The sequence below is a fragment of the Aquarana catesbeiana genome, linkage group LG05, assembly GCF_042186555.1.
Source record: "Aquarana catesbeiana isolate 2022-GZ linkage group LG05, ASM4218655v1, whole genome shotgun sequence".
Classification (NCBI taxonomy): domain Eukaryota; kingdom Metazoa; phylum Chordata; class Amphibia; order Anura; family Ranidae; genus Aquarana; species Aquarana catesbeiana.
The window spans coordinates 413,488,009-413,514,645 of NC_133328.1; the positions used below are offsets into that span (position 1 = coordinate 413,488,009).

A 26,637-nucleotide genomic window follows, 5' to 3' on the forward strand; every position below is an offset into this window, starting at 1 on the left:
TCCGATGAGCAGCTCTGTGACCAGCCTGAACCGCAAACGAAAGGCCAGAGAGGGGATGTGATGTCATCAATGAGGGACGCGTTTCGGAACCGTCATTCGTTCCTTTCTCAACCTCGGATTACACTGATGGCAAAAATGTATATAAGCGGTCAGTCAGTTTTCAGTTTGCAGGACATGGGAATATAAACGCAGATTACGTGTGCCTGACTTGTTTTAGGCATGCAGATAAGCAGATAGGCAGATCTCAGCTGGCTTGTAAGGACAAGGCTTGCTGCGCAAGCTGCTGCTGCTTGATACAATGAATTCAGCAGACTGTGTCCTAAGCTCCTCCCACGCGTTACATCACTGACACGTGACTTACTCAAGGCCTACGGCCCAGCCTTGAGTAAGTCACGTGTCAGTGATGTAACGCGTGGGAGGAGCTTAGGACACAGTCTGCTGAATTCATTGTATCAAGCAGCAGCAGCTTGCGCAGCAAGCCTTGTCCTTACAAGCCAGCTGAGATCTGCCTATCTGCTTATCTGCATGCCTAAAACAAGTCAGGCACACGTAATCTGCGTTTATATTCCCATGTCCTGCAAACTGAAAACTGACTGACCGCTTATATACATTTTTGCCATCAGTGTAATCCGAGGTTGAGAAAGGAACGACTGACGGTTCCGAAACGCGTCCCTCATTGATGACATCACATCCCCTCTCCGGCCTTTCGTTTGCGGTTCAGGCTGGTCACAGAGCCGCTCATCGGATGACATCACTTCCGGGTTCGCAGCCCTCACACGCTGACGACGCCGGCTTCACAGCTGTTCCCTGTGTTTCACACCGCTGCTGACAGTGACTACATCCATCCTTCTGAAGGCTTCCTCTGATCGTGACCCCTTCCAATGCAGCCTTACCCACGATGTGCCTGTTTTCTACTCCTATTTTGTAAGTGTTTTTAACCCAGTTGGGGTATTAAAATTGTTTATCTTCTGCACTTAGAGGCGCCTTTGTTTGTTTTTATGTCATTTTAGACCCTGCTTCAAGTCTTTTAAAGTTGCAGCCCTTTCTGCTGAAGATTACCATCCTTTCATCCCTTTCAACCAACATTTCTCCCGTTCATTTTTGGACTGCCGACCCCTAATAGAGACATCATTTGGACTACGCTAGTCCTGTGCGCCCTATACTACTTTTTATACCTAGGACGTGAGTGTTTCTAAGTGGCATCTTCATTGCATTGTGGGAAGCAGTGTGCTTGGTTCCAAAAAGTGGAAATTTGCATATGGATACAGGGGCTTTCGGGGAGCAGTGAGAATTTCAGGATGATAGAGGTACCAGCATAAAGTGACAAATGCCTATTTTCCCACCAGCTGTTTGTTTCATATGTGACAAATGTACTGTAATTTTGGGAATAACATTAGAAATATTTTAAAGTGGGGTATTTTAGAAATTAGTTTTGTAATTCTCTGTGCCCAAACAGCGATAAGAAGCACATGTAGCTCTCAGGTTCGTTTGATGTTGGTCCCAGAAGCTTCTTAGCAGTTGCTTTGTAGCTCTCTCGGAATGCCTGAATATTATAGTTTTCCATATGCATTTTGCAAGAAGAGTTTACATAAATGATTAGTAATCTGTCTAACATTAATGCTAATAAAGGCACAACTACTGTTTTTTTTTCACACCAGTTTTCTGTGATAATTTTTTTGAAGGACTAGTTGTCAGCGGTAGGGTTCCACACTGTTCTTCCTAGTGTGTATAGTGCAAAAGTTACTACTGATGGGTATTTTTGTGGTTAAAACTTAACTCTGGGTAAGTTATTAATCTTTACCCATACTTCCTGTCCATAAAAACATTGCAGACATGAGTATTTCAATGATCTAGTTTCTTAGTAAAGTACCTTGTAAAATTCAGTGACATTGCTGTGTACTGGGAACCACAGCTATTCTCGGGTTAGGGGAGGAGGTATTCGAGAATCCCCTGTGTCACTTCCTATAACTGTGCAGGGCAAAAAACTACAATTCCTATGCAATGGGATTTGTTGCCATCAGAGGCAGTGAATGTGGGCAAGTTTGTTGACACTGCTCTGCCAGTCACAGATAATTGGGCAGGCTCGAGCCTGAGGCTGAAATGCCGACATCCTCCCTCTACAGTCAGCATCTCCACTGGTAAAGGCAAACTACTGTGGGGATGTTGCGAGACTGGTGACCCAGGACATGGCTGGGACAAGGGGTGGTCAGGAGGGACAGCTGCCCTGTGCACTGTGGCATCATGTGAGGATGGTGGGGGGAGGATTTGTGTTGGGAATTTGGGGGGTAAGAACTGTTCTAGGATGGCAAATTTGGGGAGGTGTGCTAGGAGTACTGATTTGTGTTGAGGGGGGATGGGGGAAGAGGATTTGTGCTAGGAGGGGGGATTTGGGGCGTTTGTGCTATAAAAGTAATTTGGTAGAGGGGAAATATTTTTTGGGGGGAGGGATTAGTGCTAGTAGGGATGATTGGGGGGTATTTGTGCTAGGAGGGGAAATTTATGGGAGGATTTGTGCTAGGATGGAGGAGGGGAATTTGCGCTGGAGGGGGCACAATTTGGCTCAATTTTGCCCTGGGCTCTAGATAACCTTGTCCCGGCACTGACCCAGAGACAGAGTGGCACAGTGGCCTCCAGTCTTACAAAGAAGAAATAAGGTGATGGCAATTTTACAGTGGCTGCAGCAGTGGAGTAAACAAGACCATATTTGTTGATGGTCAGAAGTGTGACTTCTAAAGATGCTTTAAAGCTTTTGCCCAGAGTTCAGCTTTAATGTCACCCTCTGCTACCTAATGGATCTACTGTAAATCTGTCTAAGAGTTGCTTTTGTTTTGTCTGAAAAACATACATTATACAATGTAATCTTGTTCTCTTTTTTTCCTAGTACTTGTACAGCTTTTTGGCTCAGCCGAATGCTATTAAGTATTTGGATTTATCGAACACCGAGTGTTCTGTTGACATGGTAATCATTATATTATTTGAATGTTCACCTAACAGTTACTTTATATTTGAAAAAAATATATTCTTAATGTATATCTAATATAGGATTATATTTGCACATTTCTGCAACATATTTGCCTGGTGCAAAGGTTCCATATATGAAGTTGCTTCTCACATACTAACTGTAGGAGTGGAAATACTGTACATTGAGGCAAGGGACTACTTAAATTGTGTCTAAACCCTCACAAAAGATGTTTTCATATCTTTGTATTAGGCCTGCAGTATTTTTGAAAAATCAATACAAACATCCCAGTCCTCCCACTTTTTCTATATGAGGGTGACCATGTTGCCCTGCATACAGTGGCAGCATTGTCACCCTATGATGTGCTCCTGCTGTGGCTGCTTCTTGCTTCTTTCATTTTTGTGGCCCTGTTCCAGCCTCCATACTGCCTACCCACTGCTATGATGCGGTTGAACATCGAGGAAGCAAATAGGAGAACTGCTAAGCCTGACATTGGGGCACAGGGTGATGGGCAAGGATGACCATGCATTGCATACATTGCCAGCATTTTCACTCTTTGATGTGCTGAGGCTGCTTTATCCTTTTTTGTAGCCCTGCTCCAGCCTCCATCCTGCCCACCTCCCCTGGAATTGGCTGTAGAGGAATCATGTACGTGATGCTCTTTTATGGGTGTGAAAGGAACTGCTAAACCTGGCGTGGGGCACAGAATTTAAAACCAAAATAATAAATTCTACTTCACCCACTTCAGCTTTCACAACTATATACCCCTTAAAGACCAGAGCATTTTTATTACATTTCTGCTCTGGGTCTGTTTGTGGTGCAAGGTATAATCCACCTGGATGCACAAAGTAGTTATGAGATGTACGGTTTTACTAACAAAGCAGGGAAAACACAGCAGTGCTATCTGAGTGTAGTAGATTAGTAATAAAACATAATCCTTAAAGTGGACCTTCAGTCATTTTTTTCAACTTTCGATATAATAAATCTTCTGCCCTTATTGTTTTAACTTTGGATAGTAGAACATTTTTTTTTTTCTGCCAGTAAATACCTTATACAGCCCACTTCCTGTTTCTTGTCTGGTCATTAACCTAGGCTTATGACATCATCCACAACTCTCTCTAACTCTCCTGAGAGTTTTCCAGGAAGGGAGGGGGGACGAGCCATAAGAGGGCTAATGAGAGCTGCAGAGTTGGAGGTGTGCCTCTGTGTGTGTCTGTGTAAATCCAGGAAGTGAACAGGCAGCAGCTTTGGCTGCCCACAGTTAAAATCGATGCAGTCAGACTTAGTGGAGGGAGATTTCTGCAGCATATTTGGCAAGTACAGCATCACAGTATATATAAAATAATATGCAAAGTGCTTGGAGGGAAGCTTCATAATGGCAAAGATGTTAATTATTACAGATTATGCAAGCAGACTGCATTTCCTCTTTAAAAGACAAATTGACAACTCACAAAAGTGGGATAAGAGTAGGCATATCATATATAGGGTCTCTCTCTGTCAACCCCGATCTGGATAGCCGTCAGGTGCGGATGCTGCCTGCCGCTCTGGTGGGTTCCAGGGTTCCAAGTCCGTGTAGCGGTTCCGCCTTTGTCAGTGTACGTGGGGAAAGGAGACCAACAGGCCTGTTGGTCTCCCTTTCCCACGTTCACTGACCGTTGCTAATTTGTCTTTTGACCCATTGTATATTTACAACTTTTATTTTATACCTAGTCTTCCTTGCCTGCTCCCTAAGCGCCACTGAATACTCCTTTTTTTTTTCTACAGTTTTACTAACACATGTCAAAGTTGCTAAACTGTGCTTAGGCAGGCATTAATATTAATTTTAAAGGGGTGAAAGACATTGTACACATTCAAAGGTTTTTGTTGTTTTAACTAGGTAAGTGTAGTTTTATACCCTGTGTTGATTGTTTGCCTTACCTTGTAATGTTGGGCTCATATGTTGTGGCTGCAGTTTGTAGTGTCATTACTGATTGATCCCTCTCTGTCCATATATTCATTCACCTAGCTTGTCCCTATTTGCTAAAGGGAGAAGCATCTTCTTCTTCTCAGTTACGCAGCGTCCAATCCATGCCTTCCCATTTTTTTCCGTGTGGAACACTAATGTTGGAGTGCGAATGTGATGAAAACCCATTTCTTCCAGCATGGTGCTCTCTCTGTTAATTGCTCTGCCTCCTTGTGTCTGTGTCAGATCTAATTACTATTTGGCTCTGACCTACACCAGTGCTAGACTGAGAGACCTAGGAATTGTCAGTTCTTGACAGAGGTAATGCTGCTTATATTTTCTCATATCTTTAAAGTGGATGTAAACCTGATTCATGAAATTTGAGCTGGGAACATATATCTGCAGTGTTTTGTTATCTCTCTTCAAAGCACTATGCCCAACAGCTGTCTCCTGCTCTGTTCCTCTGTTATCAGCCTGATTAACTCCTGTGTTGACTTATGAAGAGTTTGAGTAATCTCCATTAGCAACTGAGAATATACTGTTAACGTTCTAAATGTATATTTATGAATTATTAACCATAAGATATGAGGTTGGTTAAATAAGAGTTCGTATGACCAGAAGTGAAAGCTTTAATATAATAACATTTATTAAAGTAGCGTTAAAAGTTTACCTAATACACAGACAATATCTATAGTCTTAAGGGAGAAAATATTAGGTTATAGTACAAGAAGACAAAGTATAATCATCACAATACAAATGGTAAACAAACATGACAAGCAGGTATACCTTTAAGTGCTGGGAGATGCTCTGATAATTACCTATATTAATGTTCCTGGGCCCAGGTCAGTTTTCATCTCTCTCCCACTCTCTTTTGGGATTCCTTCTTATAGGCTCATCTCTCATTGAATTGAATAGGGCCAATCTGATTGGGGTATTCTGTTAGCCCTCTACTCCCACCAGGCGTATCTCCTAATATGGGCAACTTCCTCTTTTTGGGGTAACGAGCTAGTGATAAGTTGTTTGAAGAGGAATTAAGGTGAAGGTCATCACCTTCTCTTGAAAGGGGCACTTAACTTATGCATGGCATTAGCCAGGGCAAAACCTCCTTTCCTGAACAGATAAAAAAAATATTCTCATCCTCTCAAACACTCCTTTGAAATGGACAAATGGTTGATTAGCATGGAGGAATACAAAGGCCTTTATTGAGCTAATGAATTTGGCCCTGTAACAACTACACTTCAGATGGTATCTGTCCTTGGCCCTTTGAACGTCAAACATAGGTAAACAGCCGATTGTCTCCACAGTACATCCTTCTCGCATACTACAAGTAGCTGTTAAATGCATTAGCTCTTTTCAGGCAAATCCTGTCGCATATTTCCATCTAGCTAAATTAACCCTTTACAAAAAACAGAGAAATGGGGGGGGTTTTGGGACTTTAAATGAGACATGCAGCTGGGAAGGTGACACAACATAGTAATGATATGAATATCTAGTAATTGCACCATACATGCGACCGCATCGTATTGCATAGTAATAAATGTATAAACAGTAAATTATAATAAATCAAGGAAACTTTATTGCATAGTAAAATATATATTATTGAAACATCATAAAACAACATAATGGCATAGCAGCCTATTATGGTCATCATGGTACCATAATAAGAAATCATCAGACTAATATTTGCATATGACTGCATCATAGTATTAGTAAAGTCTGGTGAATGGACCACATTTGTGACCAAATAGCTTGCATGTATACAGAATAAGAGAGTATAGCATATGAATAAATGTAACATAAATATGATCCAAAATAACAAGGTGACCCATCAGCATAGCAGCACGATGTGGATCGCAATGGTGAGATAAAAACAATTCAATTTTCAAAGTTGTGTGTCTTCACAGTAATATAGTAGCAGTTGGTGGAATCCAAACGGCATAATCTGATAGAAGTATAGAGGGGTTGTTAATGTGAATAGCATCTAAGAGCTCTACGCGTTTCATGGATCTTTCCAATCTTCAGGAGCAGATGCAATGTAACTGTCTATAAAAGATATTTAAGGAAATTCTGAGGGGTTACCACAGGACAGGCAGAGAAAATTGTTGTAATATAATCTTAAAGTAGCAATAATGGTTAAAAACCATAAAGGGTTACTTACAAGGAACCTATGTGGATGGGTGGAGGGCACCGAGGGTGTGAGCCTGTCAGGGATAAAAGTCAATTAAATTAAATTAACCCTTTACTGAAACCCTGTCACATACACACGACTATTATTTCGTATCCAAATATATATATATACATCTATATACAAATATTCTCAGTTGCTAATGGAGATTACTCATAAACTCCTCATAAGTCAACACCTGACAATTCTCCATCACATACGATAAAAGCAGCTTGAGTTTTGTGTTGGGGAGGATGCTATAAGTAGATTAGCAGAGCCCTGAACTATTCAACAGTCAGCTCTGAAAGTCTCTCCCTATGAGGAGAGAGGGTGTGTGCCTTTCCCCCAATCAGCTGGCTTGGCTGTATGCCCAGGCTTTACGGCAGTACTAACCAGGAAGAGAAAATCTCCTAACACGATCTGAACTTTCTAAACCGTATATAAAGCTGAAGACAGCAGATATACTGTACATCTAAAACTTATGTAGGGAGATTTGGCTCATCCCTGTGTTTCATCATCTGAGGCTGTTCACTTCACTGGGTATATGTGAGGGTTTACATCCACTTCAAAGGAGAGGGGAGATGGGCTATAGTAGGTGGCGCCAAGATCGCCCATGTATAAGAGGAGCTATGGATTTGGGCATCAGTTGTTTGTTCTACAATCCTTAAACAGTTTATCAGTGATAGGAATGCTAGTATTCCATATGTAGGATAACATGTTATCAACTTTTATCAATTTTTATACAGTTATTTCTGATAAAAGTACTTGCTGTTAGGCCCTTTCATACTACCGCGACTTCAAAATCGTGCGATTTTGCCGCAATTTTATTGTGATTTTGCAGGGAGACTTGAGGTCTATGAACCTGAACTCGCATCAAAGTGGGACCAAAGTAGTGCAGGGACTACTTTGAAGTCGGCACGACTTGAAGTCGTACTAATATGAATAGTTGTCATTGCAAATCATGGGGAACGACTTGTCATGCGACTTTGCAGTCCCGAGTCGCAGGACAAGTCATACAAGTGTGAAAGGGGCCTAAGTGTGGATTATAAGCAGCAGAATCACATTTCTTCAAAAAGATCTAATGCTCAGTAGAACTAAAAACTCTGAAGCACTACAGAGCAAGGCAGGTATAACAGGGTTGCATTGTTTTGTAATAAAAAAAAAAAAAAAATAGTTTTCCCCTTACGTTTTCATATTTTGTGTTCACATCCTCTAGGTCCTCGGTGTTCACACTCAGCAGTGGCTGAACATCACTTTGGTGTGATGCCTAGGGTACAATGTGCTAGTGGTGTGACAATGCTGCAATTAAGTGGTCACCCTAGGAATGCAAGCGTTTGTGAATACAACCTTCTTGTGTTATTTGCCCAGTCATTCTGCCCATAATAAACTTCCTGCCTTTGGGTGTCTCCACTCCACCACAGGAGCAACAGAGACCCCTTTGAACAGCAGTATTGTCAATCTGAAGAGAGTGTAGTGTTAGATGCACTAGCAGATTTTGATGGACTTGACTAACAAATTAAAGCCAAACTCCAGGTAACACTTTTTAAGTAATTACAGCAACAGTTTGGGATAAAGGTTTTATGTAAACGAGTAAAAGCTAACCATCATAAGCACCCGTTCAGTGTTAAATGGTTTGTCTCAAACCTTTAACTGCTATTTTTGCTGGAAAGCATGGTCTAATGAAGGAATTTGAAAAATAACTTGACTTACTGGCCAGATCAACAGGTGAAAATAAAGGGAAAAAATAATATTAATGCCACCACCCAATCTAAGAAGTGATGAGCTGCAATATAATATATTTTTGTTTGGGGTACTACTCTTATTGCTGTCTTGGAGTGCAACATTTGCATGTATCTTTTGGTAGTTGCCTGATATATTAATATTGTGATTGTTTCTGTTCAGGTATGTAGTGCACTCTTTCGTGGTGGCTTGCAGCACCTTGCTACCCTCAGTCTGTCCCGGACCATCTTTTCCCACAGGTAAGTTACATGCACCATATACAGTTAATGGCTATGCTGCCTTTGCATATTTGTTATCTATGTAATTCTGCTTTTCAATACAACGTTAAAGTATGTGTATATACCTATTGTATGTTGACGTACCATACATTTTTTTGCACATATGACCAGTCCTTAGTTTAAATGACTGATTGTCATCACTTTTTATCAGATTATATAATGTAGTCAGCTGGTGCCACCTGACCTCCTCTGTGATTTTGAGTTCCAGCATTTTTAATATGCCATATTCATTTTCTTTTGCATTTCAAAAACATATGTGATGTTGTCATGGCTGTTTGGTAAAATAAAGGGGTTGTAAACGTAAAAGTTTTTTCACCTTAATGCATTCTATGCATTAAGGTGAAAAAACATCTGACAATACCGGCCCCCCCAGCCCCCCCGTTTTACTTACCTGGCCCCTCGAAAGTCCCGTGCTGGCCCCCGACATCCTCTTCGCCGCTCAGCCTGGCCATTGATTGGTTACAGTGGATGGATTGAAAGCAGTACAGCCATTGGCTCGCGCTGCTGTCAATCACATCCAATGACGCAGTGCTGGGGGGCGGGGCCGAGTGATACAGTGAGCAGCTATGGCCGCCGGCTGTATCACAGGAGCGTGCCCGCAAGCACTCAACACCATGCGAGGGAGCTCGCATGAAAGTGTTGAGTCCACCATGCGAGGGAGCCGAGACAGCCGCCGAGGGACCCCAGAAGACCAGGTTCGGGGCCACTCTGTGCAAAACGAGCTGCACAGTGGAGGGAAGTATAACATGTTTGTTATTTAAAAAAAAAAATATATCTTTAGTGATCCTTTAATATTAATCATTAACATTATCATACTAATGTAACCCTTTAATCAACAGGAAAGGGAAAGAAATTCACCCATCTTTTAAACAGTTCTTCAGCAGTTCTCTTGCTTTATCGCACATCAGTCTTTCTGGAACCAAGCTTTCTTCTGAGCCTCTAAAGTAAGTAGTTTGTTCTCAGTTATTCGGATAACCCTAGGGGTCCATCAACTTTGTTGTATTTTAACGTATGTGTTGTAATGCACTAAAACTCATGTATCTAACTTCACCATAATAAAAACTGTGTTCCCATCTCTGTGCTGCAGTATACTGCATTTTAAATAATTTGAGCTGTCCATTATTTTTTCACATTTTAATACATTGGTAGGCCAGAAACAATCAATGGCAGTGCACCAAAATGCACATTACATGCTATTAGATGTGCTGGCAATGTGTATTACTATCTCTGGTCTATGCCCGTTAAACCTAAATTCACCAAATTCTAATTTAGAAAAAAAGCATTGATGCACAAAGGAAACGCACATTGATGTATGACAATGCACCTGCCTAATTCTACAAAAACTATTTATTCCTAAATATATTCCTAATTCACCATTCAGTCCATAATATCCGACCATATCGTCCATATTTCATCAATTTTCCCCGGACAACCTCTATATAAGAGAGTATATTTTTTCTTTAATCATGGGTTTCCTTTATTTGTATTCTCCATTCCCCTATTGTTGGGGGATGTGGTGACATCCATTTTGATGCTATGAGCTTATGAGCCTGAAACAAACTTCTTACTATTGGTATAAAGGTACTTTTCGGGGTCCTTGATTCATCTAACATTTTTAAAAGGCATATACCTGGCACCAACGGCATCTTTGTCCCAAAGATACCATTAAGAGTAGAGACAACCCCCTGCCAATTTCGATGGAGTTTGGGGCATCTCCATAGCATATGTATTAAATTAGCCGGGCCCCCATTACATCTAGGGCATAGGTGGTGTGTCTCTACGCTTCCATTTAAATAGCTTCTCGGGTGTATGATAGGTCCTATGTAAAATAAACAATTAGGTTCGTTTTTGCGTAGGGGATAAAGAGACCATGGGGACAGCTGACAATACCACTGCCCACTTATCTGATATAGGCCCCAGATCTCGTACCAAAAATATCCTTGATGGTATGTCCATCGATTCTTGGAACTTATAAAGTATACCATTTATTTGTGAAATTAGACCATATCTGGTATCCTTTTTATCCAATAGTGATATTATTATGGATTTATTAAACTTTAATTCATGGGAATTTGGCACTTTCAATTATATTGGAAATTGTAGCTCCTGGTCTAGTCATTATTTTTTAATTGCCTTTATATTATTCATTATTATACAGTTATGTATGAACTGTGATCTAATGATAACGCTTGGCAAATTGGTAAGATGGTAAATGTTTGACCAATGATATCCTTGTACCTGTGCAGAATTATTTAAAGCAGGGGTCCACCTATCTATCGTTTTTTTTTTTTTTTGAGTTCATTCACAAACTTTTCTTCTCAGCATTACATACTGACATATTGTGTGTAATATGTCCGCCTGTGTCAGATTTCGTCGGAAAGAATAACTTATATTATTCACTGCAGGCGGTTTCCATCTTCATTGTGGGCATTTGAAGCCCACAAGCATTTATTTCCTGGATGTGGTGAATGCTGTGCTCCCAGCATTCACCGCTCGTTCCCGCACATGCTCAGTGGCATCCTGGGAAGCCTGAGACTAGCTCCCAGGAGTCTGGGAGAGACTAGAAACACGCCTACTCCCACGGGAGGAGAACCAGGAAGTGCAAAGAAGAATAGAAAAATAAAAGGTAATTACAGCGATTTAAATTTTTTTAAACGGCATGTCAGCATCTAGGCAAGGAAGAGAATACATACAGATATTGTTCAAAATTTGGGTGGAACTCCGCTTTAACTGGTTTTGAAGGCTAAATTAAATAGTTTTAGGTGATTCTATAAACTTCTGGAGAAAAGCAAAAGTATTGTGCTAGATATGCTTATTTTTACAGACCTAAATGATGTCATAATACTGCCACTAGTTATAAAGTATTCAGTCTGGTAGTAAAATGTCTATATGGGTGTGGATAACCTGGAGGAAAACAGAATTGTCTTTTAAATAGCTACTGTCATTGTGACTTTACCATTGTAGAATTTGATTTTGATTACCAAATAGCCTAATTAGCTTTGTACGTTAGACATGTGATATACCAGGGGATGTATATGGATATTGTCTACCAACGGCAAATTGATACAAGGTATCAGCAAGTAGCAGCTGACAGATCCCCAAAGCATAGGCATCTTGCTATACTTATTATGTGGTTTGTATGCCTTAAAAGAAAGGCGTACCTTTTGATAAAAAATTTTTAAAAAATAGGGGAAAGGGCGGGGCTCGTATTCAAAATATTCTCAGGTATAAAAATAAAGGCTGTTTAGTCATACCAAGGCCAACAGTTCAACATTTAATTTCCTTACAGCAAAACTTTCAACCTTACACAATAAAGACAGCAATATACATTGACAGCTGCATCTGCGGCTTTTGCAGAACCACATTCCAAGATCTATTACAGTAAAAACATGTTGGTGATTGTATTATTTGTTTAAAAAAATTCTGTTGGCTAAATTCACATTTCTCAGTTACGGGGTTGCCACACACAGCAAGGTTGTAAGCTACTATTATCAGTTTAGAACAGCCACGATAAGAAACCTTTTTAAAGTGTGAACCCAAAGTGCAGGTTTACTATGTCAGCAATTGCACCTGGTGATGTGTCAGTAAGAGTTGTCAGATTGGCTTCTAGTCATGGGGTGACTAGGCTCCCTCAGCGTGTCCCTATACATGAGTGACACTGTCACCCTATGATACTCTCCCAAGGAAAGTGATACACTCCCAAGGAAAACTGCAAGCTGACATTCTGATGAACAGTGCCCTTGGCATGTTTATTCCAGACTCTGGCAGACTAGCCTATGCAAGCATATTAACCCTACAGGAACACTCACCCTACTTATAAATGACAGTCAGTGTATTTGTTGCACATTATCAGTTAGCACATAATTGTCAGGCGTGCATATTATTGGTACAAGATGTGTGCTCCAAGAAGAAATGGCTGCACACCACGGCCAGTCCTTGTACCATTTATTGTGAAATCTTCAAACACAGGTGACACAACCTGGACAAAAAGAAGCTGGCCCTGGTTGTTTCACTTGTGTTTGAAGATTTCACAATAAATTGTACAAAGAATGGTCATGGTGTGCAGCCATTTCTTCTTGGATTACATGCATTATGGAGGCGAGCCAGGGTGGGCACCCATGTGTGGGGTCTATTGGGCTGATCTTACTCACCCGAAGTGGCACATCTCCTCATTTCTCCTGTACATTTCCAAGAGCTAGAGAAATGTGCACAGAATGAAATTATTCATAAAGCAGCTTCTTATAGGGATTTAAAAAAACAGGATTTGACATCATTAATAAAACTCTACTCAACTCTGTGGTTTTTAATCAAGTACTTGGTACTACTTTAAATTGCAGTGAGTTACTGTAAGTAGATAGGATAATGGAGTTCTCCTTGAGCCAAAATCCTTGTATGTAGGCTTAGCCCAAGTTGGACCAGTAAAAGTAAACTGTTATAAATTACCAAAACAAATTCCAAACCACTATGAAGTGCTAAAAAATCTGCACAGCAGATGGTTTTCTTTTTAAACTCCCTTTCTGAGAGGTCTGATAAGGAATGGGTTACAGTTATGGTGACTCGTGTAAAGAGTAATGTCTTTTTTTTTTGGGGGGGGGGGGGAATGGCAAATAAAAAAAATATATAATCTATACAATTGCTCCATAAATCATATTGTAATTGAATGTTATTAAAAATTACCTTTCCTTTTTCAATTTGCAGTATGGCAACCTGGAGGCGTTCCGTACTCAGATGGTGTACAGAATGCCTCCCATAAATTTCATTGCAGAAATCTGCAACAAAGTTTGTTAAAATCCTTGCAATGTACATAGATCTCACACAGGGGAGTGTTTTTTCTCAACAAAAGTGAAGTTACTCTTTAAAACTAATCTCCATGTTTCCTGTGGCTTAAAATGATTTGTATGGACCAGGCTGGTCCTAACAAAAATATTTTTTATTACCAGCTGCACTGGCTCTAAGCAATGTATGAACTGCATGTAACTTCAGCTGCATACAGTACACAGTGCTGGTTTCCAGCTCTGAGACAGAGACTTCAGTCTCACACCCAGAACAATATAGAGTCAGTCTGAGTGGTGCTCAGTCATTCATAGGCAGCTTTGTATTCTGTGAATGAATACACAGCTTGTTCTGATTGGTTGAGCCAGAGAAGTGGGCTAATTACATCACGCTCTCCAACTTGACCAGTCAGAGGAAGCTTTGATCCACAGAATATAAAGCTGCCTGTGAACAGCTGAGTGCCGCTCAGACCGACTCGGTTTTGTTCTGTGTGAGACAGGAAGTCTCTGTCGCACAACCGGAACCTAACTGAAGCAACATACAGTTCATATGGTGCTTAGAGCCAGTGCAACACTTGGTGAAATAAATAGTTTGTTTGGACCAACTTAGTCCCGAACAGACTATTTAAAGTCACAGGAAACCTAGAGATCAGCTTTAGATTCTGTGAACGAAAGTCTCCTTTCAGCACAGCTGTCAAACATACATAGCTAACATGTGAAAAGAGTACTAGAGCTCCACCAGCTGGCTGAAAAAAAGGACTGCATAATATTATGATTTTTGTTAGTTATATTGCTAAAAACGCACTTTATTTTTAGTTTTTAGTTTTTTTTAGTCCAAACCATAATAAATAAATAGTTAATTGTTCAGTATGTATTTTTAAAGGTATACAAACTTGACAAACTTTATTACCACTGCAAGTGTGTATTTAAAAACTAATATTAGATTGTAGATGTCGATTTCTTACCACTCAATTTTTCATATACATACTGTAAATATGGCTTGACTAGTATTTCTTCTATCTTGATGTTATTTTAAAAGAGAAGTGTGTTTTTTTTTTTTTTTCAGTTTTATACTTGCCTAGGTGGATGCAGCATCGATCTGATGCTGTATCTGTCCCCCCACCGTCTCTTCACTGAGAACCAAGCGATGGAACACAGCTTGGTTCTCTCAGCTCCCGAGCAGAGAGCTGCTGACTGTCACTTAATGCATTTCCAGAAAACCAACTCTTTTTTGTGAAGAAGAAAAAAAAAAACAGAGGGGGGGCTAGTTATGAAATTCAGAACCAATAAAAAGTGAGGAATCGAACGCCTTTTTATTTATTTTTTCATAGGATTAATAATGTAAACTAATGCGGACTATCTGCAACAACATGGCTTTTTTACCATTTTCTTTTCTCTATATTTTATGGCCTGGTTTCTCTTCATATCATCCAATACCTCAAAAATTGACAATACACATGGGGGGGGGGGGGCTTTTCCATTAATTCAATTTATAGCCACTTAGCAAGGCAAACACGCTATTTAGTTGATGGCAAATTGAAGCTAAATTGTACTACGAGCTTATAACGAGTATGAACAACATAACAGTCATAGTGCAGTAATATTGTGCAAGACTGGAATACACTGAGATATTTGCAGATATACCAGTATCCAGTCTATCCAACCCACGCCAAGACCAGATCCATTAATCGCACATTGAGGTCAGCAACATCTACAAAAGATTCAAAACACATTATTATTAGTATTAAAATAGGTTATCAGTTGCTGTATGATCACGGTGATTCACAAGAAAATACTGATGCATGTGTCTTCAGGTACTGGAGTATGTGTCTGTCAGTGCCATTGTGCATATTCCCTTATGGGTATGCCACTTTTATGTACAGCTTTCTGGACCATGTGAAAGATGTAAGCAAATGCTTCTTTATATCTTATGCGACGTACACACGGTCTGACTTTTCGGCTACAAAAGTCCGACAGCCCGTTCGACGGACTTTTGGCAGACTTGCGGACTAAAATAAGGAAGTTGATAGCCAGTAGCCAATAGCTGCCCTAGCGTGGGTTTTTGTCCGTCGGACTAGCATACAGACGAGCGGATTTCTGGGTCCGGCGTAGTTACGACGTAAAGATTTGAAGCATGTTTCAAATCTAAAGTCCGTCAGATTTGCAGCTGGAAAAGTCCGCTGAAAGTCCGGGGAAGCCCACACACAATCGGATTGTCAGCCGGCTTTAGTCCGTCAGCGTCCGTCGGACTTTTGTAGACGAAAGGTCCGACCGTGTGTACGTGGCATCAGGCTTCTTCTACTTTGCGCTGTTTGTACTACACAAGGGCAACAGTTTTTCTTAAAGATTTAACGTTGCTTCATATCTTAGCCCATCTTTTACATATCACCGCTTTAACCAGTTATCGTTCGCCCTATGGCAGTATTACTGCTACATGGCAGCAGCTGCGTGGCAGATCACGTGATTCTGGAATTCAGTCTGCAGCTGACTATCTCACCGGAAGCTGATCTGTGGGTGTCGGGCACTCTGTCCTCCAGCACCCGCCGATCATCAGTAAAACACAGAACTGAGATATACTGTACCTATGTAAACAAGGCATATCGCAGTTTTGACAGGTAGAAGGGCTGTATTCTGTGTCTCTGCAAAGCAGGGAAAGCAGCACACTGTGTACACTAAAACACTGGCTAGGCACACAGGTAACCCTTTGAACGCCCTAGATGTTAACCCCTTCCTAGCCCTTCCCAGCCAGTGTCATTAGTACAGTGACAGTGCCACGCTTCGGGTACGGTCTTGCTTCGCTTGGCATAATTATATTCTCATTCTATGTCCACTTGGATGGTGGGGATGGAGTTTTCTCGTAAAAGTGTTGGAATGCATATGGCGGCGTCGCGCATGCGCACTCCAGTGGGTAGCGAAATGTGGGTCGCCATATGTGACGCTACACGATATCGCAAAAAATGGCCTTGTCATGAAGGAGGGGAAATCCTCCAGAGGTCAAAAGTGCTTATTATGGCCTTGGGTAAAACATTTTACTGGATTCCAAAATTACTTTATTTTTTGGGCCAGTGTCTCATATAAATATATATAAAAGTTATTGCCTATTATGTGGCTGTGCAAATTTAATTTCCGTAAGCAATTTTTGTGAATACTAACAGTATATTTTATATAATCTTATTTAAAAAAAAAATCCAGAAAGAACAAATATACCTACATATTTGGAGCTGTGTTAAATGTTGGCATGTAATTTAATTTATAGTTGGCTTATTTGCATAGGTATCTTCTTCCAGCAGTAATTGCACAGCTAAATGACCGTTACAGTTACAAAAATTATCACAGCTTCAAGAAACCAAGCCTGATCTTTGGTGCCCTCAATTATTCTGATTCATATTGAATCCTTTTTATAAAGCAATAGCACTGCTAAGTCAATTTTTGTTTAAACATACCCAATGAGAAATCGAGGACTTTTTAGGTTTAGTACCATTTTGCCGCATTTGTCAGCATAAAAAACAACTACTACCATTATAATAATAATATTAATAGTATGTTTATACTGTACTGTAATACACGGAGCATCATCAGAGATGCATGGCAATATAGATGAAACTAAACATTTTTGTTTTTATTATGGTTTTCTGAATGCCAATTAAAAGGGATAGATCACCAGAATGTTACAGAATTAAAAATGATTTTATGATCTATAGCAAAAGGAATAGTATTGAATTAATGATATGATGAGAAAGTACAGAGGGGATATTCTGTCATTAGACAGAAAAGCCTCTTCTGTGCCTCCTCTCTGGTTTTGTTTAATTTGTCACATTATGGAGGCCTGACCTTGGGCTCTAGATGTGGCCCCTTGCTTGATTTTATCTGACCCTTGGGGCATTCTCACCGCCACTGTCAGCAACAGTGGGATAAATCCTGCCACTTGCACTGACAATGGGACACTATGCTTCCCATTGTTATCAGTCATGGGACACTATTCCTCCCACTGATACCAAAGATGGGGCGCTATTCCTCCCACTGAAGCCAATAATGGGACACTATTCCTCCCATTGATGCCAATGATAGGGCACCATTACTGACACCATTGATGGAAAACTATTCGTCCCACTGACACCAATAATGGGACACTATTACTCCCATTAATACCAACAACGGGCACTATTTCTCCCCCTAATGCCTTAATGATGGTGCATTGTTTGCTCCTACTGACGCCAAGACATTTTCTTCTGCCACTGGCCACAGTCCAGCCCCTTTAAAGTTTGAAGGACAGTAAACTGGCCCTTTGTTTAGGAAGTTTGGAGACTCCTGATCTAGAAACTGCACTGGCTCAGTAACAAACTTTTGCTCACTGTCGGCTTAAAACGGGTCACGGAAGTACAGAGCTAACTGCACTTCTTTGATCCATAGGAGAAGTAGGGCCAAAAAGCTTTGACCATACTTCTTCTTTTAAGACTAGCTCAGAGTCAGTATGGCAGTACTTAAAGTGGGACGTGGCTGTGCTGGGAAGCCATCTTGTATGTGACCGCATTCTACGCGGTACTTTAAATCTCCTCCCCCATTCAGCTGTCAGCTGGAAGATTCCCCAGAAATAAAGCTAAATGTAAACAAAGAGCCTGGGAATAGTGGTGATGTCATTACCTAATATGGCAATGGGCATATTTGGGAAATTACTTTTCATTGGGTTGGTGGAGCCTGATGGGTAACTGAAAGACTAGTTCCCTATCAGGTCCACTTTACTTTTGATTGAGCAATATGAACACTCTGACCTCAGTGCGGGCACCAACAGATGCATATACCGTTTCTGACAGGCACATGAGTCGGTGCTGTGCCCCTACAGATTTGTTAAGGGTATAACTCCCTTTATGAATTACCTGGAGAGGGTTTGTTAATTTTGGAGTCCAATAATGCAGGTGCCTTTTGATTACTGTCAAAATATATGTGTTGGGTGCCATTTAAAATGAATGGCAGATCACAACAACCCACATGTGTCCATGTGTTAATTTGTATCATGGTAACGTGTACATTACCACAATACATATATGTGCATGTGGCCTTTGACTCCAGTTTCAACAGTTATGCCCCGTACACACGGTCGGACAATGATCGGACATTCCGACAACAAAATCCTAAGATTTTTTCCGACGGATGTTGGCTCAAACTTGTCTTGCATACACACGGTCACACAAAGTTGTCGGAAAATCCGATCGTTCTGAAAGCGGTGACGTAAAACACGTATGTCGGGACTCTAAACGGGGCAGTAGCCAATAGCTTTCATCTCTTTATTTATTCTGAGCATGCGTGGCACTTTGTGCGTCGGATTTGTGTACACACGATCGGAAATTCCGACAATGGATTTTGTTGTCGGAAAATTTTATAGCAAGCTCTCAAACTTTGTGTGTCGGAAAATCCGATGGAAAATGTGTGATGGAGCCCACACATGGTCGGAATTTCCAACAAGGTCCTATCACACATTTTCCTTCGGAAAATCCGACCGTGTGTACGGGGCATTACAGTCTCCCCGTAACCCATGGCCATTAAAGCAGCATCTTTGGACAGCAGAATAGCAGTTGGCATGGCTTAGCCATGAAGTCAAGGCCTGAGAACTGAAATTTAATGAAAGAAAGCAGAAATGAAACGTTTCTTGATCGAGATCAGGCTCAGGCAAGTATAAGGGAGGCTGGGGGGAGCTGCACACAGAAGTTTTTTTACCTTAATGCCTTCTACCTTTTATAACCATTTTTTTTACTAGTAGAAGAAATTGTAGGAAACGGTTGCGTTACTGCCTTTATAAATAAGGTAGGGCTTTACATTACAGCAAAATATGTGTGATTCTCATAATAGTTTGACTCATTTTTATTAAATTATTGACTCCAGAAAATAAAGTATTTGTTCCGTTGCTTTTTAAAGAGGTTTCAGAAATTGTTGAACCAAAGAATTAAATTTTTTTCTCAATAGACAGTTCAATGTTTAAACCCTAGCAATGTACAGTAGTTTTGTCTACTGTTTGATCAAATTACATTATATGTGTAAAGACTAATTGTAGCTCAAATCGGTCAATGTCTACCAGCAAGAGGGCTTTTGTTTTTACTATGGTTTGAACATTTTTTCTGCCAAAAAATGAAATGCATACAGTGCCCTGAAAAAGTATTTCAAACCTTGAAATTTTCCACATTTTGTTACGTTGCAACCAAAAACATAAATGTATTTTATTGGGATTTTATGTGATAGACCAACACAAAGTGGCATATAATTGTGAAGTGGAAGGAAAATGATAACTGGCTTTCAACATTTTTTAAAAATAAATATTTGAAAAGTGTGGCCTGCATTTGTATTCAGCCCCCTGTACTATGATACCCCTAACTAAAATCTAGTGGTACCAATTGCCTTCAGATGTCACCTAATTAGTAAATAGAGTCCACCTGTCTGTAATTTATTCTCAGTATAAATGCAGCAGTTCTCTGAAGCCCTCAGAGAATTGTTAGAGAACAAACAGCATCATGAAGGCCAAGGAACACACCAGACAGGTCAGTGTTAAAGTTGTTGGTGAAGTTAGAAAGCAGGGTTAGATTATAAAAAATAAATCACAAGCTTTAAACATCTGACAGAGCACTGTTCAATCCATCATCCAAAAATGGAAAGAGTATGGCACAACTGCAAGCCTACCAAGACATGACCATCCACCTGAACTGACAGGCCGGACAAGGAGAGCAATAATCAGTAAAACAGCCATGAGGGCCCATGGTAACTCTGGAGGAGCTGCAGAGATCCACAGCTCAGATAGTAGAATCTGTCCACAGGACAACTATTATTTGTGCACTCCACAAATCTGGCCTTTATGGAAGAGTGGCAATAAGAAAGCCATTGTTGAAAGAAATCCATAGGAAGTCCCATTTGCAGTTTGCGAGAAGCCATGTGGGGTGACACAGGAAACACGTGGAAGAAGGTGCTCTGGTCAGATGACACCAAAATTGAAAATTGCAAAACACTGTGTGTGGCGGAAAACCAGCACTGCACATAACCCCGAACACACCATCCCCACCATGAAACATGCTGGTGGCAGCATCATGATGCAGGGATGATTTTCTTCAGGAGGGACAAGGGAAGCTGGTCTGAGTTGATGGGAATATGGATGGAGCCAAATACAGGGCAATCTTGGAAGAAAACCTCTTAGAGTCTGCAAAGGACTGGAGACTGGGGCAGAGGTTCACCTTCTAACAGGACAACTGACCCCAAGCATACAGCCAGAGCTACAATGGATCAAAGCATATTCATGTGTTAGAATGGCCCGGTCAAAGTCCAGACCTAAATCTAATTGAGAATCTGTGGCAAGAATTGAAAATGGCTGTTCACTGATGCTCTCCATCCAATCTGACAGAGCTTGAGCTATTTTGCAAAGAAGAATGGGCAAAAATGTCACTCTCTATGTGTGCAAGGGCTGGTAGAGACATACCTAAAAAGTCTTGTAGCTGTAATTGCAGCGAAAGGTGGTTCTGCAGAGCATTGACTCAGAGGGGCTGAATACAAATGCACGCCACACTTTTCACATATTTGTAGAAATTTTTGAAAACCATTTATCATTTTCCTTCCACTTCACAATTATGTGCTACTTTATGTTGGTCTATCGCATAAAAGCCCAATAAAATACATTTACGTTTTTGGTTGTAACATGACAAAATGTGGAAAATTTCAAGGGGTATGAATACTATTTCAAGGCATTGTAGTAAAATAGAAAAAAAAGAAAAACCTCTGTATACACAATCCTATAGCCACAGTTAATCTAGCAGGGGAAAAGTACCTTTCTGACTCCCCAGGAGGCATTCAGATATTCCCTGGATCAATTACCCCTGTGTTATTACATATAAATATGAGTATACAGTTATTTCTTTATCGTACATCATGGGACACTGAGCCTTAAGTAATTACTTAATGGGTTATATGCCACCTTCAGGAGTTGACACTGGTAAACCCAATCAAAGGAAGTTTACTCCCTATATAACCCCTCCTCCTTCCAGGAGCACATCAGTATTTTCACCAGTGTCTGAGGTGTTGGTCACGAGTGAAGAAGTGCTCTGAGGAGCTCGAGGAGGGATCCATGCTGGATTTTCTTCCATTAAAGAAAAAAATGTTTTCATGCCTTAAAATCTCCACTAAATGGAGTCTGCACATACCTTACTCTGTTGTCTTCACTGTTAGCTCAGTCCGTGTCTGGTTGCCAAGGTAAAAAAGAAAAACTGCAAAAAATGTCTTGTTTTTACTGTGGCTGTATTTTTCAAGTCTGTGCCTCTACTGCATTACTCTCTGCTTCCCCCCCTCCCCCCTCGTGTGATGTCTGGGACCTGAAAAGCGCAGCGCGGGAAACATTTTAAATAAAAAGGGGGTGGGATTTTTTTGGGAGGGGGCGGGGCCTACACACAGGTGCCGTGAATGTCCACGAGGACACACGCCAGGCTAAAAGCAGATAAATACAACAGCTGTGACAGTCTCTCCTCTGCTGATGAGGAGGAAACAAGCTGGGGGGACACGAGCTGTGGGACACATATGGATTGCAAAACTGGCATTCCTGATTCAAGAAGGACACGCTTTTTCCAGTACTAGGCTGAACTTTATAGCGGCTTTAAAAGTCATGACTATTTTCAGCGATTTAGTGCAATTTGTATAGCGCCTCTGTTTTTGTACTTAGGACTATGCCTGCCAAAAAAGACACCACAAAAACCAAAGAAGTAAAGGTTTCACCCCCAGGCATTAGGATTTCGAGCCACATTTCCACGCTGTCCTCGCCTGAATTACAAATTATGGTAAACCAGGGTGAGCCATTGGAACAAATTGATGGTGCAGCTGCCTCTCACATCTCAGCACCTGTATACGTGACTGAAGATGCTCTTTCCTCCTTCCTCCAGGGTCTGGAAGAAAGATTAGCAGCTTTAAACGCATCCTCCATTCAAATGGATAGGAAGTGTACTAGGTCCCCTTTCCCCACTTCAGCTTTGCAAGGGGAACAGGTGGGCACAGCATGAGGTGTTACCCTCAATCGATCAGGAAGAAAAGCAAACCGATGATTCCTCTACAGAGGAAAAAACGGTAGATGAACCTTTTTCAGCCTCTCCATCTGAGAAATTGCTGATATAATCTCTTACAGAAATAGTTCGTTCCACTTTCATGCTGCCTCTAACAGAGTCTCATGAAAACTCTGCCTCTTCCTTAGGTTCTTTAAAACCTTCCCATCCTTTGCATGCGTTTCCAGCACATGCATTACTAAAACAGCTTATTTTTGCTGAATGGGATAACCCGGATAAGCATTTTCTCCCTCTTAAGAGGTTTTCAGTTCTCTATCCGGTGGAGGAGAAATTCTCCAAAAAATGTTAAGTACCAGCAATTGACGCTGCAATTTCCAATGTGAATAAAAACCTAACTTGTCCTGTAGACAATGCACAGATGCTTAAGGATCCAACAAATAAGAAGTTGGAATCCCTGTTAAAATCTGCCCTTTCCATAGCGGGTGCCATCACTCAGCCCGCAGTTGCCGTAATAGGCGTCTGTCAGTCCCTAAAGGACCAATTTAAACAAGCCCTTAAAGAGCTTCCTGCACAACAAGCTTGGAATTTGGCTGAACTACCTAAGGCATTATGTTTTGCCATAGATGCTATCAAAGATTCTATTCACCAGGCATCCTGCCTTAGGCTTATGCTTGTACATATGCGTAGAATCCTGTGGTTAAAAAATTGGTCAGCTGAAATACCATGTAAAAACCTCCTAACTGGGTTCCCCTTTCATGGGGAGCGACTATTTGGAGAAGACTTGGATAACTATATCAAGACAATTTCTAGTGGGAAAAGTACTCTTTTACCAGTCAAAAGAAAATATAAACACCCCTTCATTTAAATGGGATCTTTCTCCTGCGCCAGGGGCTTCCGCCTCTAGGCAGTGGCAACGGCCTCCGTCGTTAGACTCTAGAGGAAAACCTCAGGGTCAGACCCAGGCTCAAAAGAAGCCCTGGGGTAGGAAATCTGCAAAACAGATTCCTAAAGCCTCATGAAGAGCCAACCCCCTGCACCAAGGTGGGGAGAAGACTTCTGCAATTTTCAGAAGTCTGGAAAAAGGAAATTCAGGACAGATGGGCCATCTCCACTTTAACGCTGGGATACAAGCTGGAATTTCGTCTTGTTTCCTGAGATCAAGCGTTCCCAAAGATTTAGAGAAAAGACAATCTCTGTTTCAGGCACTAGACTGATTATTATCTCAAGGGGTGATCAGACAGATCCCCACAAAAAAGCAAGGTCTGGGGAAACATTCAAATCTTTTCATGGTACCTAAACCAAATGGAGACGTCTGACCCATTCTAGATCTAGAAAGCTAAATCAGTTCCTGGATATCCGCTCCTTTTGCATGGAGACAATCAGGTCAATAGTTTCTATCCTTCTAGGAGGCGAACTTCTGGCATCGACATCAGGGATGCATATCTGCATGTCCCTGCATGTCCCTATATTTCCCGCTCATCAAAAATTTCTGTGTTTCGAGTTAGAACAGCAGCATTTCCAGTTTATAGCCCTGCCCTTCGGGCTAGCCACAGCACCACGGGTGTTCACCAAAGTGCTGGCCCCACCTTTAGCCAGGTTAAGGGCACAGGGCATAACAGTCGTAGCGTACCTAGACGATCTATTGCTTATAGATCAATTGGTGGCTCATTTGGAGCAAAGCGTACGCATTACAGCCATCTGAAAAGTTTGGGTTGGATTCTCAACCTAGAGAAATCTTCATTAATACTGCTAAAAAGGCTGGAGTACTTGGGTCTGATCATAGACACAGCCCAGGAAAGGGTGTTCTTACCTCAGCCAAAAATCAACTCCATAAGAGAACTGGTGCGGAGGGTCAGGTCAAATGGCAATCCCTCCATTCGCCTCTGCATGAGGTTGCTAGGAACCATGGTGACTTCATTCGAAGCAGTTCCCTATGCCCAGTTCCATTCAAGACTGTTGCAAAACAGTATCCTGGCTGCTTGGAACAAATCAATTCAAGCTTTAGACTTACCAATGCAGCTGTCCCCAAGAGTGTCCCAAAGCCTTACTTTGTGGTTACTAACCCAGAATCTGCTGAAAGGAAGATCCTTCAGACCAGTCATCTGGAAAGTGGTAACGATGGATGCCAGCCTTTCAGGCTGGGGAGCAATACTAGAAAAGACAACTGTCCAAGGACAGTGGTCAGGAACCAAAAGAATCTTGCCCATCAATATCCTAGAGATTCGGGCAGTACGTCTGGCTCTAAAGGCCTGGACTTTCAGGTTACGGGATTGTCCTGTTAGGATTCAATCCGACAATGCCACAGCTGTGGCCTATATCAATCACCAAGGGGGCACCAAAAGTCTCTCAGCACAGAGAGAGGTGAACCATATTCTAACTTGGGCAGAAAGGAATGTCCCATGCCTTTCGGCAGTCTTCATTCTGGGAGTAGAGAATTGGCAGGCGGAGTACTTAAGTCACCAGAAGTTATTCCCAGGGGAATGGTCTCTTCACTCCAACATATTTCGGGCTGTTTGCCAAAGATGGGGGACTCCGGACGTGGATCTTTTAGCATCCAGGTTCAACATGAAGTTGGTCAACTTTGTGGCCAGAATTGGCCTTAAGTACTATTAAAGGCCAAGTCTCAGCTTTATCGGTCTTTTTTCAAAGACCACTTGCTACTAATTCTTTAATCCGGGGCTTTATACAAGGGGTGACGTGGCTTAAACCGCCCGTCAAACCTCCCTTGAACCCTTGGTACTTGAACTTAGTTTTGTCTGTGTTACTAAAACAGCCATTTGAACTGATACAACAGATTCCCCTAGTCCTTCTGACAAGGAAGTTGGTATTTTTGTTTGCTATATCCTCAGCAAGGAGGGTTTCAGAATTGGCTGCTCTTTCTTGTAAAGCGACATATTTGATTTTTCATGAGGACAGAGTGGTGTTACGCCCTCGTCCAGGCGTTTTGCTAAAAGTGATTTCAGGTTTTCACCTGAACCAAGATATTGTCCTGTCATCGTTTTTTCCAAAACCATGTTCTAGGGAAGAAAAATCACTACATTGTCTTGATGTGGTGAGAGCAGTGAAAATCTATTTAAAGAAAACTGCTCAGATTCGTAAGACTGATGTCTTATTTATTCTGCCAGAGGGTCCTAAGAAGGGGCAGGCAGCGTCGAAATTCACTGTCGCTAAGTGGATTCGGCAAGTGATAATTCAAACTTATGATTTAAGGGGTAAGATTCTCCCATTTCAAGTTAAGGCGCACTCTACCAGGTCGGTTAGTGCTTCTTGGGCAGTGCGTCATCAGGCCTCCATGGCTCTGATCTGTAAGGCTGCAACTTGGTCTTCAGTGCATACATTGACAAAATTTTATCAGGTGGATGTAAGGAGGTATGAGGATATCACCTTCGGGCGGAGTGTGCTGCAAGCAGCAGTATAGATCCTCAAGTCTGGGTGTACCCTGCGGGTTGTTTCTCCCACCCCTCAAGTGGCATTGCTATGGGACGTCCCATTAAGTAAGTAATTAAGGCTCTGTGTCCCATGATGTACAATAAAGAAAATAGGATTTTTGTTACAGCTTACCTGTAAAATCCTTTTCTTGGAGTACATCATGGGACACAGAGGTTCCTCCCCTCGTTTTTGGGATTTAAGGAAATTGCTTTGCTACAAAAACTGATGTGCTCCTGGAAGGAGGAGGGGTTATATAGGGAGTAAACTTCCTTTGGATTGGGTTTACCAGTGTCAACACCTGAAGGTGGCCTATAACCCATTAAGTAATTAAGGCTC

The 26,637-nt window shown here is 41.4% G+C and overlaps 1 protein-coding gene across 2 annotated transcripts in view; it reads left to right on the top strand.

Moving 5' to 3' along the window:
• CARMIL1 (capping protein regulator and myosin 1 linker 1) overlaps positions 1 to 26,637 on the top strand; it is a 475,715-nt gene that overhangs the window by 302,051 nt on the left and 147,027 nt on the right. For both annotated transcript variants that reach the window (XM_073631176.1, XM_073631177.1), the window contains exons 14-16: positions 2,882 to 2,959; positions 8,968 to 9,044; positions 9,923 to 10,027. In XM_073631176.1, coding sequence (XP_073487277.1) covers positions 2,882 to 2,959; positions 8,968 to 9,044; positions 9,923 to 10,027 — 260 coding nt within the window. The remainder of the gene's footprint in view (positions 1 to 2,881; positions 2,960 to 8,967; positions 9,045 to 9,922; positions 10,028 to 26,637) is intronic.